At 37.5% G+C, this 19,398-nt stretch overlaps 1 protein-coding gene and 1 long non-coding RNA gene across 9 annotated transcripts in view; one reads left to right on the forward strand and one right to left on the reverse strand.

Moving 5' to 3' along the window:
• Window positions 1-19,398, reverse strand: part of PRKCZ (protein kinase C zeta) — a 141,296-nt gene that overhangs the window by 40,615 nt on the left and 81,283 nt on the right. For 6 of the 8 annotated variants that reach the window (XR_005590377.1, XM_039509143.1, XM_039509142.1 and 3 more), the window contains 5 exons: window positions 13,358-13,489; window positions 11,981-12,062; window positions 9,749-9,801; window positions 6,561-6,749; window positions 3,252-3,349 (listed from right to left, as the gene is read on the reverse strand). Coding sequence is in view for 7 of the 8 variants with exons in the window: in XM_039509143.1 (XP_039365077.1) it covers window positions 3,252-3,349; window positions 6,561-6,749; window positions 9,749-9,801; window positions 11,981-12,062; window positions 13,358-13,489 (554 nt within the window). In the remaining variant the exon portion in view is untranslated. Of the gene's footprint in view, window positions 1-3,251; window positions 3,350-6,560; window positions 6,750-9,318; window positions 9,372-9,748; window positions 9,803-11,659; window positions 11,744-11,980; window positions 12,063-13,357; window positions 13,490-19,398 lie in introns of those variants that run through there. The other 2 variants (XM_039509145.1, XM_039509146.1) reach the window with 2 other exon arrangements.
• Window positions 1,666-14,694, forward strand: LOC120387878. Its single transcript, XR_005590399.1, has 3 exons — window positions 1,666-1,764; window positions 10,045-10,109; window positions 14,531-14,694. It is a non-coding gene; the product is annotated as an uncharacterized LOC120387878 (long non-coding RNA).

A 19,398-nucleotide genomic window follows, 5' to 3' on the forward strand; every position in this document is an offset into this window, starting at 1 on the left:
CCAGAATTAAAAATTCTTCTCTCTACTCCTTCCTTTCCCCACACATATTTGGCAAATTCTCCCCACTGCTCATCCAATTCTAAAATACATACTTTGTAAAGATTAACCAATATAGAAGAACCTATGAATTCCATCCAGAGAAAGCCCTCTGAAAACACAACTCCAAATTAAGTCAAAATCCAAACTAAGTTAAAATCCAAAGCAAAGGACTGACCCCCTTCTTTTTGAAGACACTTAAGAAAAAGAATCCTGAAATTGGCTCATGACAAGCTAGTCTGCCTCTTAAGTAAATTAATTGAGTGTATTTTTTTTGCAACTGCTATTGAAGAACTACAAAAAACTAAATGAAACCAAGACCAACATGCCACTAACAAACAATCTGAATACATATTAATAAGCAGAGCTCGTGATCTTTCACTGTTGCAACTGCTGACCTCTTATGCCCTGCCCCTTTCCCAATACCTTGGTTATTGTGATCCATAATGTTATCTAATTTAGACTGTGATTGTGCAAAGACTTATGCATATGTTTAACTATATATACGTGAGTAGTCCCTACTATCTTCAATGGGACTACTCTTTGCAGGCTCAAGACCTTCCATTTTAACCAGCCATGTTAGGAAACTACCTTAATTACAGGTTAAGTACCATGTGTACCTCTCTTACTGTAATAACAATAAATGACACCAATTCCTAAAAATGTAGGGAACTGCATTTTTTGTACTGTGAGGATTAGTGACCATCATCCAGGTAAGCAAAAAATGTAAAGTGAGAAATTCTCTTTTAAACTATTTCTCTAAGTATATACATTTATTGTAACTTTGTTATTGTTAACAAATACAATCTAAAATATATTTAAGTTTAAAAGTAAACTTAGACCACCAAGCATTGATCTAATATTTAAAGGTGTTGCTTAGGGAAAGAAAATTTCTAATACAGGACTTAAACATAGAGCTTACCCATGTTACTGTTTGTTTCCTGTGTGCCGATTATCAACACTACTTGTACTTGAATAAGTTTGCTTCGTCACAGTCAGTTTCCTGCTTCCATTTGATCCTGCAGTGAAGTCATAATGCTGAATTTGTGACATTACAACAATACCCAGGACAACAGACTTAAGTCATAAACACAGATATTGGTTTCACTGCAGGATTAAAAAGGAGAAGCAAGGCTGGGAGAAAGGACTAAAACCAATCCCAGCAACAAAAGCAATACAGAAAAACACTGGTCAAGTACTTTATATTTATTTCCATATGTTCTCTTTTTTCAAACCTGCTCCAGTATGAAAATCTCCCAAAGAAATGATATGCAAAGGACTTATCTAAACTCTGATTTCAGCCCTCCTCTTGTTTCTCATGATGTTTATAAGGAAGCCTGATTTTTTAAAAAGCTTTTTCTCTGTTTTTTACATTAGTCATTCAGGTCTCATCTGTCCTGGAAGCAGGGGCGGCTCTACAAATCACGCTGCCCCAAGCAGCGCGGAGCGCTGCGCCGCCTCCCCCCCCAGTCCCGGTCCCCTCTTCCTTCGCTGCGGGCATCCTGGGGGGGAGGGCGCGGCTGGCCGGTGGACCTGCGCATGGGCCGGCGGGCGCTCCAACCGGGCCAAACGCCCCCCCCCCATGATGCCCGGCGCTGCGCTGCTGGCTGCCTGGCCCCGCCCCCCCTGCCTGGAAGACACCATGATGAGATGCAAGTATTAGTGAAATGACATCACAAGAGCCAAGAGAGTGAAAACTTAGAAGCAGAAAGGAAAAGATTTTAAAAGGTAATATTTAAAACTATTTTTGTTTGTTTTTCTGATCTACTACACTTCAGCAACTTTTCTCTTCAATTACTCGGTGAGTGGTAATATATATCCTCATACATCCCACAGACTCTTATGCAAAATCTAGAGAAGACCAGAGCTGACCTTGCTAGTATTTCTAAGCTAAAAAATAAGCAGAAATTAAAAACAAAAATAAAAACCTTTAGACCACTTTTTTCATACATCATAAAGCAACAAACAAAAAAGGAAAAACATCCCTTTTTTAATAACATCCTTTACAGGTCACCTTTGGAACGCCTTCTCTCTTCCTGGTCCATAATAACCCTACCTTACTGATCTTCAGGGCAAACTGAAAAGCCCTATTTATTTCCACTAGCAGTGAGAAAAAGAGAAGGTGCTGATCGGAAGGTATGTTTTTTGCTGCTGGATCATTATGGTTACTATGAATATGATGATTAAAGGTTGAAGGGAGAGTTACAGAGGTGATCCATTTCATGGCTATGTATTTAAGAATAGTCAGGGTGCATGGGGAGCAAAGAACAGGTGCTCCTTTTTAAATGGCTATGTGCATAAGCCTAAATAAAAATAAATCCACTGAATACTGCATAAAATCTGCTTGCTTAGGTTATGCAGGCAGTCTACTGCATGCTACTCACATGAATAGAATCCAAGGAAGTAAATCTTCCAAATATCACACAGGTAACATTTTGTATGACTATCATGTGTGTCAGTATAGCATTGAAGGGGCTGTAGTACCTAAATTCAGCCATGAATAAGAATACCCTTATACAAGAAAAAGTTAACAGTTGGAAACATCCATTTATTCCAGCCATGCATATGCACTCTGGCATAAGACAATTTCTCTTGATTTCCCACCCCCCCGCCATGAAATACTTTCATGCAATAAAATACTGAAAAAATATAAACCATTTCAGTTTATGCAGATGAGAAAAAACAATTCACTGATATTTGAAAGTAGATAAGAATGTATTAAGTATTTTCTCAAATGAACCAAAGAACTTTCTCGATCTGTTACCTATTCAAATGCCACAGTGACAAAAGCATAAAAAATAATAACAGCTATATGCAAAAAAATTACATCTAGATATATATGTAGGAACGGCTTTTAAGTTGTCCAAATTATGTAGAAAAGCTGTCTTAAATTGCCCCAATAAATATTGTTAGAAGACACAGTTCTTTTTAAGACTGTGATTTTGTGTGACCAGAAATATATAATAGAGACACAGCCAACTTACTACCCTAAAAGTTTGTCCATTTACATCTCTATATCTGAATATTACTATACTATTAAATAGGCCACACAATCATCTTGTGTTATTTCTACAAAGGGTTGTTATAGTAATACTTCCATCCAAAGGTCTCAAAACACTAAGATGACACTTTCTAACTGCCATGGTTGCTTTATGAAAAGCAGTTAGTACAAAGATCAAGATTTTCAAAACAAAGTAACTTCAAAACTTTCTTACCGACTTGTTGTTTGAAAGCACGAATGTAAACCAACTAGGAATGGATTACTGGATGCCTGTTCAAACACATGTTTCTCTGTCTGTACCCAATCAATATCCTGAAATAGAGTATTTGGAGAATCAGAACTACTGTTGGATACCCCGCTGTGGGTAAAGCCAGAAAAGAAACTGTCAACATTTATATTCCCATATATATAGTGAGTCACTGTTACAAACATTCTTTAAAAAAAAAGATGGAAAAAAACTTGGCCCAGAGAAAGTCTATATATTTTTTGCTTCAACAGCTTGTCAGAGGTTTTCTGAATATCCAGAAGAATCTGAACAAAATTTACTAGTCATGAAGTTTAAAAAATAAGAAAACATATGTGAAGTATTAATGATATATTGGTTCAAAGTGTCCTGAAGCAAGCGGACATCACATTATAACCATTTGTGTCAGCTGGAGCTGCCACAATTTGCTTTGTTTTGGGTACAAGTCACTGAGTTTCACATGGTTTCTGTGATCAGCTAAACTATGAAGGTGAAATACCGAGAAAGGAGACCACAAGCTATTGGTATTTCCAAAATTTAATAGATGCTAGAACAGCATTGCAAAACCAAGACCCATTGTAACAAAATATCCCAAACCTGTTCATAAATGCAAAACTTAAAGTCTGTGTACTGTAACTGTTCTCAGCACAGGTAGGCATTTCCCACGTCTTTTACAACATATATTCCACAATACCCTACCCACTCCATGAATACTTATCAAGGAGTGATTGGCAGGAAACCCTAGGCATTGGTGGGCTTGAATTCCCCAGTTCCTAGCTGACCAACACCATGTCAACTCTGCAGTCAATCCAAAGACAACTAGGATACTCAGGTGCCCTTATGTGAGGGCCGGCAGGTAAAAGCTAGATTGCAACCTCCAGAGAGCAATCTTTAGTGCTATCTTGTCAGGCCAGGCCCACCAACTGAGATCTCCATGGGAGTTGGGAATCCCCATCAAGTGTTAACATGTATTTGGTTCTGTACATAAAGACGTAGCCTTTGAAGGGGCACAGACAGGTCAATTACAGGCAAAAAATTATGTTTATACTAATTTTTGTATATACAAGCAATAGAAGTGTTTCCATGTCTTTTTTTAAATAAAAAAACACCAAGTAAACTTTTCTTACAATGACTATAATCTAAGCTTTGTAGCATTGTGTTATTTCCATTGGAACAGGAGAGTGACACTGGCTAGTAACTACCGAAAAAAAGGGGGAAAAAAGGGACATTATTTTCACTTCCTAGGCTAAGAAAAAAAAAGAATCAAAAGAAACAGCATGAACAGCATAAAGCAAATTAGATTTTAAAAATTCTTTCAGCTTTAATAACTGGTGCTTTGTGATAAGTATTTCGAAGTTGTCTTTCACATAATAAAGGTAACTTGGTAAAAAGACAGTTAATGAATTTTGTTTTTTGAAAATGTATTACTTTTAGCCTGACAATATACTCTGAATGAGCATTCAACAGGATATTTCCTTTCAGTTCCTTTAACTTCAGTTCTAATTAAATCAGGGGGGATCTGCTTCAGTTCCACTTGGGTGAAGATAGCCTTTGAATATATTCCTGCTACTACAACACTAACTAACAAAGCACTAGCAGGTTTGATGCATTCTAAATTCACTGATACACCTCTACCCCAATATAATGCTGTCCTCAGGAGCCAAAAAATCTTACCACGTTATAGATGAAACTGCATTATATCAAACTTGCTTTGATCCACGGGAGTGCGCAGCTCCGCCCCCCCCGGAGTGCTGCTTTACCACGTTATATCTAAATTCGTGTTATATCGGATCGTGTTATATCAGGGTAGAGGTGTATTTGAAAGAGGAAAACATTACTAAGTAATGCATTTTCTTTACCACTGAAACATAATCAAATGAAATTTCCATCACTTGAGATATGTAGTCATAAAATTCCATTTCTTATACATGCTAACTTGTGACAATCAGCAGCAATTAGATCAAGTTTCTATGTTATGATGTGTGAGGTCACAATCCAAAATAACTGACAGACCATTCTCAACGGCAACTACAAAGCTGACTAAATATTTCTCCTCACCTTTCACTGTCACTGAAAGAAACAATTGAAGAAACAAGAAACGTAACTGTGAAGCAACTTTTTCTTGGTCATGAAAAAGAGAGATTGCAACACTTAGGCAAGCAAGTCTAAAGATAAAGAATCTAAGTAGCCTTACTCTTCTAATATCAGTCTCTGGAATGTAACAAGTACAGCAACTAGTGAAACTGGTTACCACCACCACAACCAATTTCTTTTTTTAAATTCTTTGCAACAAAATATTGCCTTTTGTAAACTAGTTTTCCAGTGGCCATGGAATTAAGACTGACAACTTGAAAATCACATTTGTGTCTGAAAAATATGTATCTGTTATAGCCAGAAGTTAGACTACTAATATAGGAAGAAGCTACTGAAAAATATTTTCTTTAGTTTTCCAGTTCATTTACTCAATGCATTTGGTATCAGTCAAATTAATGGTTTCCTCTCAATTTGTCACTCCCTACCTCACCGAAGAAACTATTACAGCACATTTTTAAAGCAATTTAAAAAAAAACAGGACATGCCCTTGGTCCACCAGTGACTGGAATTTTTTTTTTTAAATTGACTCTCGAAAAAAAATCATGTTGATGTAGCCCGTTTTAAAAGCCAGTGTTTACTAAATGTGAAAAACGATCTGTAGTTTTACATGTACTTCTCTTCTACACGTGTGTGCGCGTGTGTGTACACACCCCCAAAATGCACTCAGAGGATTTACTTCTATAAAAATAAAAAACATTATAAAAATGTAAGTTCAGCTCCTGTTATGAAGTTCAGCGTTTGTTGATTAGTTTCTTCTGACACCCTACAAGCTGAAATTGGGAGGGAGGCAACATCTTGCTATCCTTTCAGTCACAGATGAACAGACTATTTAATACCCAATGCTTTATTTAACCAACAAATTAAAGGCTAGACTTTGATAACATCCAGGTTTATTAGAAAAAATTCATTTGTGTTTTTCTAAGACTGCTAGCCAATTAGTCTGTATTAGTTACTTCGGAGGTAGTGGACATTTCTCCCAGAACCAATCTGTGCCATACTTCATGTAGGCAGTTGATGCCACCAACTAACTTACTAGTCAGTGAAGCTTCCACTACATGACAAAATATTTATTCAAAATTTCAGTCACATTTTTAATACATTTTCTTTCATTCACTGGTTAGAACCAACGACAATACCTAACCATGATTCAATTCAGTATTTTAAATTTTGAACACAGACTTTTACCTCATCATCATGGACCAATTCTTTTTTCACTACTTTCATGGCATAAATTTGATCATTCTTTTTTAACCGTACTAAAAGAACTTTGGCATAACTTCCACGTCCAATAACTCTGATTAAGTCAAAGTCCTGTAGTCCAAGCCCCTGAGAAATCTTAATTCCATCCATTCCATCAATAACCGGCTTGATATCCTGTATAAAGACAAACAGATACATATTCAGAAACAGTTGAAATCTTCTTAACTAAGAACTGTTAGCGCACACAAGTTTAACCTCTGAACAGAGTCAGGATTTGCTCAATGTGCACGCTAGTCAAACACCGATTTGTCAAATAGTACAAGAATGACATAGCCCTAAAACAAGTCTTTTTTTTTTTTTTTTTAAACTTCCTTGGTATAATTTTTTTACTTGCTATTATGGGTGCCAGTTATTTTTTTTTTTCAAGGGAATAGCTTGCTGAACATTTCATCTTAATTAAAAACATGTTACTAAGAATAAATTCTCAATGTTCTCATATTCTGCAGGTGAACTGCTGCAGAACCATACATATCTATGCAATTATCCTCAGCAGCTCACCACACCATGTAAAGTGCCATTATATTAAAGTGCTATTTTGGCCAATGGTGGCTGGTTTGCCAGTGTCTAACATGCTGGTTGTTCAAAACACCCAGCCAGGAAGTCTCCCATGCGACAGAGCCAACAGTTCGTGGCAGACCTATCATCTAAGATTATTTCATGCTCTGTTTTTTTACTGGGGTAACTTGTTTTTTAACATGCAAACCAGTTTCTACATTTGTATAGTGTGCCTGTAGAACCCACTGCATTGGAATCAGCTTTTATTTTATACAGATCAGAGCAGAAATTTACATTAAAGGCCTAGAGGTGACAGGGTCTGTATTACATTACCAAATATTGATCCAGTCAGGTTCCCCACATGGTGTTTTTGTCTTGAAAAAGTGGTCAAGTTTAGGTCATGCTTACTTTATACGTTATAGCTAAACACAACCACTTTTCCTAGTCAAGACAGACCCTCAGAGACTTAAATCCCAAGTTGATAAAAGTTCAAAGTCAGACAGAGACATATTTAAAATAAGAGTCCTACAACCAGGTTCCTTTTCTGATGATAAAAATCAGGACAAAGGAGATGGTATGCAACTCTCTTTTATTATTGACACAGTGGAAAAAAGTTTTGTGTCACTGATCGCTCATTTCTAAGCACTAAGCTTTTCCACTTCAGGTTTTGTCTAACTGTAAGCCCTGGAAATTCCAAGTATTTTTTTTTTTTAAATACTCATTCACAGGATTTTGGTTACAGCTATGTAGTATCCATCCACATGAAAATTCTTGTATTTCCTACTCTGGAAAATTAAAGACTCTGACCAAGCAAAGAGGGTCTGAATTCAATTCTTGGATTGCTAGCCCTTCCAGGCTAGAGCTGTGTGTGTGTGAGTGAACAGTGTCTTGCACATTCTGAAAGATTCGGAGATACAAATTAATAAAGAAGATCTAAGCAGAAAGATAGATACAGAAACCATACTCTGCTAATTGAGTACATCTGCCTTGGCAGGAGGTTAAACAGTTTCAGGGGACGTCAAACACACTACAGCTGTAGTGAAATTCAAGTTGCTGGTCAGGACCATGCTGATTTCCCAAGAGTGAATATTTGTGGAAGAGATTTTAAAAAGGAGAATATATTATTTTGATTGAAGCTTTATTAAAGAAAGTAGAAATAACTATTTTGTCCCCTGGAGAGATGTCTTGGCATTAAATAAAACCACACAATTTTGCTGACTGGAAATGACAGATTTAGAGACATTCAAAATCAAGCAGTCGGAAAGAGTTAAGCAAAGTACAGTATGTGCCCCAGTTACACCGGGTTAGCAATGTTTACAATGCTTCAACACTTTTTATGGTCTATTTTTATTTGACCTCATACTACTGTACTTGTAGCCAGATCAAGGTTCTGCAGATCTATGGGGGGAAGTGTTTATATAAGGAGTCTTGATCTAGGATTGACTGTTATTAAAAGAGATTGCATTGAGCTTAAAGATTCTAGTTAGCAAGGTTCCAGCATGCCACATCCTCTCTGTGCAGGATATGCTGTTTCAATTTAGTAGCACTCATCTACAAGGTAGAAAAAATGGGGACATCTGATTAGGGCAGGAGCCAGGTGTCTTCCTATGCATTTGTACAGCACCTAGCACAAGAGGACCTCAATTCTGATTGGGCCTTTTGGTACTATTGCAATATAAGTAAATAAATAAACTATTTCAGATAATGTAACTAAATTTTCTGTAGTCATTCCAATGTACACATTTTAGTCTCTCTGTGTTTACTTGAGAGGATTCTTAAAAACATATATGATCGAAAGCAAGGCAATTCATGCAATAACCAGAGCCATTCATGTGTGAATTACTGGCAGTGGCAGTAATTGTAGTGGAGAATAGACGGTGCAGTTTTGTTGAAAGGGGGAATCCACACTGGTAATGCTTTGTAAAGTGTCCTTTATTTATTTTAAATATGCCAGGAGCATTTTTAAAGCCCGTTAGGCTTCTTTAAAGTGCACTGGGATTTGTCAAAGTGCTCCAAGGGAATAACATTCTTTGTCTGCAGAGATGCTGATAGACTCTCTACAAAAGAACTAAAAAAATAAAACGTACGCGTATATTATTCTACTTTTATTTCTTTGGGGCCCTTTATAATTGAGTGCATCTTATTTATCTGCAAAATTTCAGAGCAAACCAGATAGATAATGACTTACATTGTCAGTGACACTGGACCAAGATTCATAATTTTAGTCTGTGTAGGGGTGGCCTGAGGGTGATAAGCAGTGTACACGCATTAGAGAGGAGAACAGCAAAGAACTGAAATAATGTTAAACCACTGTAAGTGGCTAATTCAGAGGCAAGGACCAATAAATTGCAACCCTCAGATAAATCATAGTTGTTCCAATATGAATGGGGAAATAAAGTCTTTCACACTTTGTGATCGAGACAATATAAACAGAAAACAAAAGAAAGTCTGAGAAATCCATTAAAATCACTAAATACTTTATTTTCGGGTGGGAGACCCAGATTTCCTTTACTGGAAAAAAAGGAGATATACTGTAAGAAGAAAACACTGTCTATAAACTATAGCTACATTATGTACAGAAAATGTAAATATTAATTTAAAAATAATTTTAAAAATACCTCAGAGTCATCTTTAATGTTGTCATGTTTCCGGGTTGAAGGAATGTAAGGTACTGCAAGACAAAGTGGATAAATAGAACAAGTAGATTGCCAAGACTATCCTGCACGTAGCAGAAAAATCATAAAATCAGTTTACTTTGCCCCATGGGACATTAGGTAGGATTCTTTCACTTAGTTGTCATAATCTTGATAGTACATACTGAGGGTGCTGAACAGGGTTCAACACTGGAATAGGGGAAGAGGAACCTTTTGGCATTTAACAGTGACCCTTTAACTTGCTGAACCATGTTTGACAGGCCCAAAGTGTCCTATCCAGTCCTCTTCAGGGAGAAAGACTGTGGATGGAAGATGAAGCCTTGAGGTAGGAGTGGTTACAGACATCTTAATGTACAAATAGTCAGACACCCTAACCTGAAGGCTAAAGATCTCCCTTTCTGTAACATACTCAGCTGCCTCTGTACTCCTTGCAAATGTTACCAAGTTAACTAGCAATGTATATTTATAACCAATTTACAAGTTGTAGGCTCTAAAATTTGTGAAAAAAAACTACCCCTACCCACCCCCAAACCTTACACACCTTTATACATTTCTATAGCATCTTCCTTAAAATGCTCCACAAACAGTAACTGATTCAGCCTTACAACCCCCATTTTACATATAGGATAACTGAGGCAGAGTGCATGGCACGAATGTAGGATTTTTGGGACAAGGATTCTATTACATGTGTATATAATACCTAGCATGATGGAGTCCTGATCCACGAGGCACTACTGTAATACTAATTATTAGAGACACAAGGTAGGTGAGGTTACATCTTTTATTGGACCAATTTACACTTAGGGTGACCAGACAGCAAGTGTGAAAAATTGGGACAGGGAGCGGGGGGGTAATAGAAGCCTATATAAGAAAAAGACCCAAAAATCGGGACTGTCTCTATAAAATCAGGACATCTGGTCACCCTAATTTACACTCCATCAGAGAAGTAGATTGCATCACGGAAGGGCCACCCAAATACCAGAGGAGAATCTGCTTCAATACAGAAAAAAACCACTGACTACACACACCTAGCTGTCACCTATCAAACCACACTGGAACCCATACAGGGTATCATCAAATAATTACAACTCATATTTGATGGGGACCACTTCCTGAAAGAAATGTTTCCTTAACCCCCCCTTCTGGCCTTCAAACAACTCCCTAATCACACCAATCTCACCATCAGAAGCGAGCTCCCCACAGACGAGGACACACCAACTCAAAGTGGCATCAGAACCTGCCATAAAAACAGATGCAAAACCTGCAGACAAACTTCACTGCTACAATGATCAATGCCCCTCACAACACACCTTGCAAGAATCATGTGTCCTACACTTGCCTATCACAACATGGTGTATTTCATCAGTGCATCAAATGCCTCAACAACAACTAAGTGGGTGAAACCAAACAATCAGAATGCTCTCAAAAAAACTCACAGAAAAAGGATAAAAGACAAAAACACTATCACCTGTTGGCAAGCACTTTTCACAAAGCTATCACTCCATAATTGATCTTCCAATACACGTCCTCAAAGGAAGCCTGCACAGAAACTCCAAAAAGTGAGGATAGAAATGAGGGGTTCCAGAATAGAGGGGGATCTGGAGTCATGGGCCCATCAATTTTTACTGGTTGGAAGGGCAAGGGGCAGGGAAGGAGGAGCGAGCAGAGGATGGGGCCTTGAGGCAAGAGGCGGTGTGGCCATGGTTTGGGCACCGGTGGCCCCCCTGCACCCAGTTTTAGGGAGCTTCCATTGCTCCTGCTAAAAACTTAAATTCAGAACACTGGTTTCATGGCTCATTACAACAATTTATAATACACCCCTGCTTGCTAACCTCTAATGGGCCACTTGAAACCCCTTTTGCATAACAGTCTAACCTTTATTGCCCACTCCATTTCCAACGTCCTCCTACAATCTATCCCAAACTTGTATTTAGTTCAGACACTCCGATTTCCTTCCCCAGTCCTGAAGAAGAGCTCTGTGTAGTCTGAAATCAGAATTTGATCCGATAAAATATATTACATTACATCAGGTACCTTGTGTGTCTCATATCCTGGAACCAACATGGCGAACATACTAAAAATTACTATTACTAATAATGGTAGCACTGAGAGTTAGTATCATGGTTCCTATTATGACTATAGTTACATCCATAAGCGTAAGTATATCAATTCCACACTAGTGGGGAAAATACCTACTTCCATCAGTTTCTTCTGAGGGGAGGTCAACGTCATCATTTTTATCATCTAATTGAGGTTCCTGGGAAGGCATGACCGAATCCTGGCAAAATACAAAATTTACAGGAAAAAACATCCATCAATTAATGTAATCTGTTTTATGTCATCTGAATATGGCTTCCTAAAGGTTTTAAACAAGTTTGTCTTGTTCTATAGATAATTTATAGCTAGAAATTTACACTTGAAGCTTCCAGGACAGGTAATGGGTTATTACAGATACTTATCAAAACATGAATGGTTTGTAATGAATTATAAAAAGCCTCTACAAAAAGTCCATCTGCCCCCCTGCACAGTGCAGTGTAAACAAATCTCATGTTTAATAATTCTCTTTTAAAACTAAATCCAGCGTATTTTACTGTAAAATACACACAAACAGAATTAAAGATTTCTGAGACTGTATCATGTGAAACTGCAGCCATTCCGTATATCCATGTTTAGTGTGAATTTATACAAACAGTCTAAAGCATCAGCATATTCCCTGCCCCAGCTAAAAATAAGAAATACTGCCATTGTTCCAAAAGGTCTTGCATTCATTAATAAAGGACATAAGTTTTAGTTTTCTTTTTGAAACAAATTCTCAACCATTAACATAAGACATGTAGAACTGTTAGAGCAGACATAGCAGCAAGTATGTTTGACTCAAATACAATCTCCACATAACCAGGAATGAATAGGATGGCAAAGAATCAAGGCAATGTATGCAAAAGGTGTTTCAGTAGTAGGAATGGTGAGGAAAAAATGGATTTGGTTGATACTAAAGAGGAAGAAACCCAAGTAACTAGTAAGATACCAAATACAGGACCGGAATGGAGGAGGCTGGGGATTGGAAGGAGAGGACACCAAAATTTTGAGTCTACGATTGAAAGAATACTGGAGTTGTCAATATAAATAGATAAATAGATGAGTAGACAGATCAGGAGGGGAGTATTTAATAGATTGAGTTTAAAATGGCAGCAGGACCCAGGGGAGATGTCTAAATGACAAATGGAGATGTAAAAACAAAAAAGAGCTTCTTAATTCTGCAGAAATTCCCATGAGACAAAGGATACAACTGAAAATGTTTTTTCAAACTGTGTTCTTCATTTATCTGTGAAATAAATACTTTCTTGTGAACTAATAAGAACTTCAAATCCAAGTCTGTTTGTATTTATTCACAGCACAAAGGTCTGCTTTCCTCACTGTCTTCATTGATCACAAAACACTCCCCCCAGTTCTCCATTTACAAACCTAGTGACCTGCATACATGAACAACATTTTGTCAGTAAGGAAATACTCTTTGGAAATAACAAACTTGGAGGTGGTAAAACACATTAGCTTTATACAGAATACAAAACTTACCATATGCCTTTTGCAGGTCAGTGGAACAAGTATGTGACAGCGTTTATGGACCAGCAATTTGCAGTTGATACACTTGTAGCCTTGCCTTCCGAGACCCCATATCCTTTCACTGCACTGGCCACAATATGCTCTCTAAAAAGCAAGCAGTATAATTATATTCAAGTTTTAGACCTCTAACAATTCTTCTCTATGTATTCATAACTATCGGCCAAAAGAAACTATTTCACACTCCTTCAAGAATTTATATTAATCAGAAACATGTCTTTTATTGATATGACTCACCTGAGGGTGCATCTTCAAAACTTTATCCAAACATTGCTTCTGATTTTAGGTACTGCACCCAATACTCCAAAAACAAAGTTGACTGTGTCAGTAAAAGCAGAAGTACACCTATTGTACCTTGCTACACCAGCAATTTGCACACAAAAGTTGGGCTGTTAGTATTTTTCTTTTTTTTTTTTTGCCATTAGTGTGTGCAACATTTTAAAGGCATGTATTAAGACAAGGTTTCTGGGAGGAAGAGCTTAATACCTAAATTAGAAAAATTACAAAGGTATTTTCTCTTTGTCAATTACAGTGTGAAAAAACAAAACACGAGCTAAATTAAGTGATTATGAGGTGAGGCATAAGAGCAAAGCCAGATGGCATTTGGTTAAAGATACTGAAAAATGTATTTCTAGAAGATTTTGAGGTTGTAGAGCAAGATTGCTTGTCACACTGCAGGAAAAGAGTATCTGAAGTGGATGGAGCACCACAACAGACGGCACAATTGTCCATAGTTCGTTTTAGTTGAGGAGAGAATACTGCAAGTCAGTAGAACAAAATATGCAAGGTTTAATTGACACTGACCAAGTTTCTTGGGGCATGGACTGTATTTCTTATTTCTCCATAAAACATTATACTCAGCTATGGCCTTGTATGAAGAAGACTGTTTATGGACAGCAGGTGCACAAAACTGAGACAGCATTAACCTTTCCAACAGCTAAATTAATTTTCACTTCCCCACAAATTGTTAAAAATTCACTCCTTGGACTGATGTGTGAAAAATTTCAACTTATGGACAATTTTATGGTTAAGAAATAAGCCTGTGAAAAGAGAGGTTAATGCATTCCTTGGATAGCATTGTATTAATATTCTTCCATATTTAATTCAGAGTTTTTTTGTTTTATCCAGATGCTGAGTATAACTGTTCAACAGCAAGCGCTGAGGCTCAACAAGTTACAATTAGCATTTTGATCCTTATTGCACTTCAGATATAAAAGAAGAATTCCCAGAACTGCTTCATCAAAAAATCAAAGGGGATGATCAGAGAACTTCTAATACATCAACTTGTTATGCAGGAGTCCTCAAAGTAGTTTCTTAAGACCAAGGGAGGGGGGCTTTTTTGCACTGCTGAGCTGACATTATTTGATAAATCTCTACAGCATGTATATAGAGAAATTATAAAGAAATGAACAAGATTCTAACTGGAGTACTGGACACAGGCTCCTCCCCTTATAAGTTTAATTGGTCTCCTCCTTCCACATAAACCAGCACTAGAGATTTCTCAGTATTTTTCCTAATGCCTGGAAATGAACACAGTGATTTAGCTGATACTGGAACACATCAGCATGCTTAAATTTGGCCATTTTACCCAGTAGAAAAGGCATGTTTGGAATCAATATATTTACTTTAAATAGCATTCAATTACAAAATAAGCTGTTTTATATATTTTCAAAGGGGCAGAGTGCCTAATGGAGGCAGGCTTTAAAATGTATGGTTTACGAGCACTGGGATTATACTTTCTCAGACTTCTGATACTCCAAGCCAGGCCAATCAATGGAAAGAACCAGGGAGAGTATATGGGCTATGACCATATGCATAGACTGGCAGTCAGGACTCCAAGGGTCTGATTGCAGCTTTTGCCATTGCATGACCTTCTCAAACTGGGGGTCATGAGGTTATTACATGGGTGGTCGCGAGCTGTCAGCCTCAACCCCAAACCTCACTTCACCTCCAGCATTTATAATAGCGTTAAATATTTTTTAAAGTATTTTTAATTTATAAGTGTGTGGGGGGGGGTCACACTCAGATTTGCTGCATGAAAAGGGTCACCAGTACAAAAAAGTTTGAGAACCACTGCCTTGGAACCTGTGCGTCAGTGGAGCAATGCTTCGAGAGATATAGTGAGAAATAGTTTTACAGTCAATGGGACCTTTGATAGTGGAATGTGTGTTAAAATATAGGCTTCGAACAAGTATCTTGTGATTAAATATTTTCTAATTCAAGCAGTTTAAACAATTTGTGGTATCCAAGGTGCATAACTAACATCAGAAATCTCCAAAAAAATTAAAGATTCTCTTTTCATGAATTTACATCCATGCCAGTTTCATCTAGGTTTGTCTGTCTTTGCAAAAAGAGACCCTTTGTTGAACATTGACAAGTTCTGTAACTTGCAGAAAACAAAAGACTTGGGTCAAACAGAGCGACTAGAATAAGTATCTTGTCTATGTCGTACTTACAAATTACTTTAGAAAGAAACAAAATGAGTGGGAAGGCATATACAGAACTCAGTATAGTCCTAAAAAACACTTCTAGTGAACTAGAATGATGAACTAATTTGATATTTAAAAAAACTAGAACCAAAAATTGTACACATCCCATAACTGTACATCCACAAATTGTTATTGCCCCAACACTTGTCCCTTATTACTCAATGCCCTCTACTGTTTAATAGTCACTCATGTCACATCTGAATGATATTGTAAACAAGAACCACCTTGTGTTTTAATTTGTTACATACCCAGCACACTTTTTGATGTTGTATGCTTAACTCCTCTTCCCCCGTGGATCATCCCAGCAGCAAACAAGCACGTTAGGTACCTGATGTAACACTGACCAACTGTAGGCAGTGAAAGGAAAAGGAAAATCTCCAAGCTGATGCATTCTTAGACTCCAAAACATTTCCTACTTTAAAAGCCAGTTTCAGCTGTTATCACTTAAGTTTCTGAAAAAAGCAAGTATTTCATTTTTTATGTCTTCTTCCAAAAGCTCTGCTGGAAAGTTTCCCCCCTTAGGATGAGCTATTTTTTATGTGACTTTTGATGTGGTCCATCAGCTCTGCATCCTGCAAGGTGTGATGCTGGCTGTGCTAATCCCTTATGAACCTTCAATTTCCTTCGCTTTTGCCATTTATTTTTTGTAGCCTGTTTCACTAGTGTAGATGATGGCTTCAGTACTTACAGTAAAATTAGATGCAATGTTTGTCCTTTTGGATTGTACTCCTTCCAATTATTTAAAAATAAATGTGTTTCCTTCTACAGACATCCCCCCCCATTTTTAATGTTAATAACTTTCTGGCTTCCTTGATTCTTCCCCTCTACTTTTAATCATTCTTTAGTTAATAAAGATTTCTATTTTCAAAAATTACCCTGGGTCCTTTGATTTTTAGGACTTTTTCCAACTTCCTTGCTCTCATTTGTTTCTGAATTATTTGACCACGTGCCTCTTGGCTTAGTTTTGAATTTCTCTTTTACTCTAACCTAGCTGACCCCCATCAACCGGGTTTCACATCGGTCATTCAATGGAGACGGCTTTAGTAAAGTCTTTAATGACTTAACTATCACTAAATCCCAGGGCTTGTTGCTATTTTAAATTCTTCATTTATCACTTACTTTTGAAATTATTCATCAGTGTTGCTGTTCATAGACCCTCCTTGATCTTTGGCTTTTAGGAGATGTGCACTAAGAATTTATTTAACTAAGTACATGTCCCTCAGAGTTCCCAATAATGATGATAATCAGCCCTTCAACAGATATTGTTAGGATCCTTATTTTTATGCCATTGGTGAATGAGTTAATAAGAAAATAAGATTTGAAAATCAGCTCCAGGCTAAAACTGTGCAGATTAAGTTTTTCAACTTTACTGCTAATATATGTCTTCAGATTAAACATATAGATAGTTTGGATGCTACTGAATTTAATGCTACAAGTGAGATTTTATTACTGATTTCTGCTATGTTTATAGCAAATATCTAGCTCTCACAACCAGTATACTTTGTTAGTGGGAAGGAATCTGAAAGTCCTTCTTCACTTATTTTGCCTTTATTTCTCCAGTTATCTAGGATTTGGCATAACTTCTTTAATATTAAAAAAATCAGTTCCCTTACTCTGCTACTGAAATCCTGTGTCATGTTAATAATTTAATTTTTAGATTATTGTAATGTTCTTTTTTTAATTAATTCCACACTTCATGAAAAACTTCTGTTGCTAATTGTGCATCTCCCATTACTGTGTAGAAGTATACAAAGCAGTTCTGCAGATACAAAGGCTTGGCATTAGATATATGAGAGGAGAGCATTTACTTAAGTGTGAAATATCCTCCATAGGATGGTGTCTTTGTCTGTTGTCAATCCCACCAAATTCAGTAGCACTAAACAGAGATACTTCCAAGTGGAAAATCCATCAATACAATATGCAGCTTTAAAAATCTGTCCTTTCAAAAATCTCTGCTCCCCCGCCCCCAAACTCCCGCTAAACCAGTTCCTAGAAGGAAACCAAGAAGTTTGCCAAGGTTGATAAATATATTTTGTTCTGTGTGCACGCAGGTAATAGGGTTCAAGAACTTCAAGTAATACTTAGAAGATTGGATGGGATGCTACCAGGAGAGCTGTAAGCAAGACAAGTACTAATTCTTCAGCTCTACTCCATGCTGATTAGGCCTCAACTGGAGTATTGTGTCCAGTTCTGAGTGCCACATTTCAGAAAGGATGTGGACATACTGGAGAAAATCCAGGGAAGAGCAACAAAAATGATTAAAGGTCTAGAAAACATGATCTATGAGGGAAGATTGAAAAAAAATTGGGTTTGTTTAGTCTGGAGAAGAGAAAACTGGATATTATAACAGTTTTCAAGTACATAAAAGGTTGTTACAAGGAAGAGGGAGGAAAAATTGTTCTCTTTAACCTCTGAGGACAGGACAAGAAACCATGGGCTTAAATTGCAACAAGGGCTGTTTAGGGTTGGATGTTAGGAAAAACTTCCTGTCACAGTAGTTAAGCACTGGAATAAATTGCCTAGGGAGGTTGTGGAATCTGCCATTGTCTAACCTGCTCTTAAAAATCTCCAAACACCTGTCAGGGATGGTCTAGATAATACTCTGTCCTGCCTTGAGTGCAGGGGACTGGACTAGTAGACCTCTTCAGGTCCCCCTTCCAGTCCTATGATTCTGTGATTTTTTTCAGGGCCATGCAGAGGATTCAGGGGGCCCGAATTGCCGCCGAAACCCCAGCACTTTGGCGGCGGGTCCTGGAGCGGAAGGATCCCCCGCTGCCAAATTGCTGCCGAAGACCCAGAGCGGAAGAAGCTCCGGTGGCCTGGGCCCCGCGAGAGTTTTCTGGGGCCCCCGGAACGAGTGAAGGACCCCTCTAGGGCCCCCGAAAAACTCTCGTGGGTGCCCCTGCGGGGCCCGGGGCAAATTGCCCCACCTTCCCCCCCTCCAGGCGGACCTGTGATTTTTGTCCTCCAAGCTGCTGAGAGGAAGACCTAGGATATAGTTTTGATTAAATGCAAAAAACCCCTAACACCCCAACCAAACCAAAAATTCTCCTCAAAACCCTGCAATGTTGATCATTCCCAATTTGCAGGAATGTACCACATCTCTGTGACATAACATATGAACTATTAAGATGTGAAAAAGTAGTAGATTTTCACTTATGAAAAAGGTCCTGTAATATTGTTCAGAGATGTCCCAAAACCTGCTTTTTTATGGTCATTCTCTGTCCAAAGGATTTTGAATAAAATCATTTAAACTGTCTGAGCTATGCAAGCATGACAAGTAATGACTACTTAAAAAAAATGATTTAAACAGGTTTTTTTCCCCCGCATCCTTATAATTGCCTCTTACACTTTTTTTCCAACATTACAATTAGCTCTATTAGGCCAGATAGCTTTGCCATATTTGAAAATACCTGATTAAGACGTTGTAATTAATGCATGCATTTCATTTTCATAATTTCTAATTGATCATTTAATTATATATCAAATTAAGTTGTATAGTAAATA

Source organism: Mauremys reevesii, linkage group 21 (genome assembly GCF_016161935.1).
Source record: "Mauremys reevesii isolate NIE-2019 linkage group 21, ASM1616193v1, whole genome shotgun sequence".
Lineage (NCBI taxonomy): Eukaryota > Metazoa > Chordata > Testudines > Geoemydidae > Mauremys > Mauremys reevesii.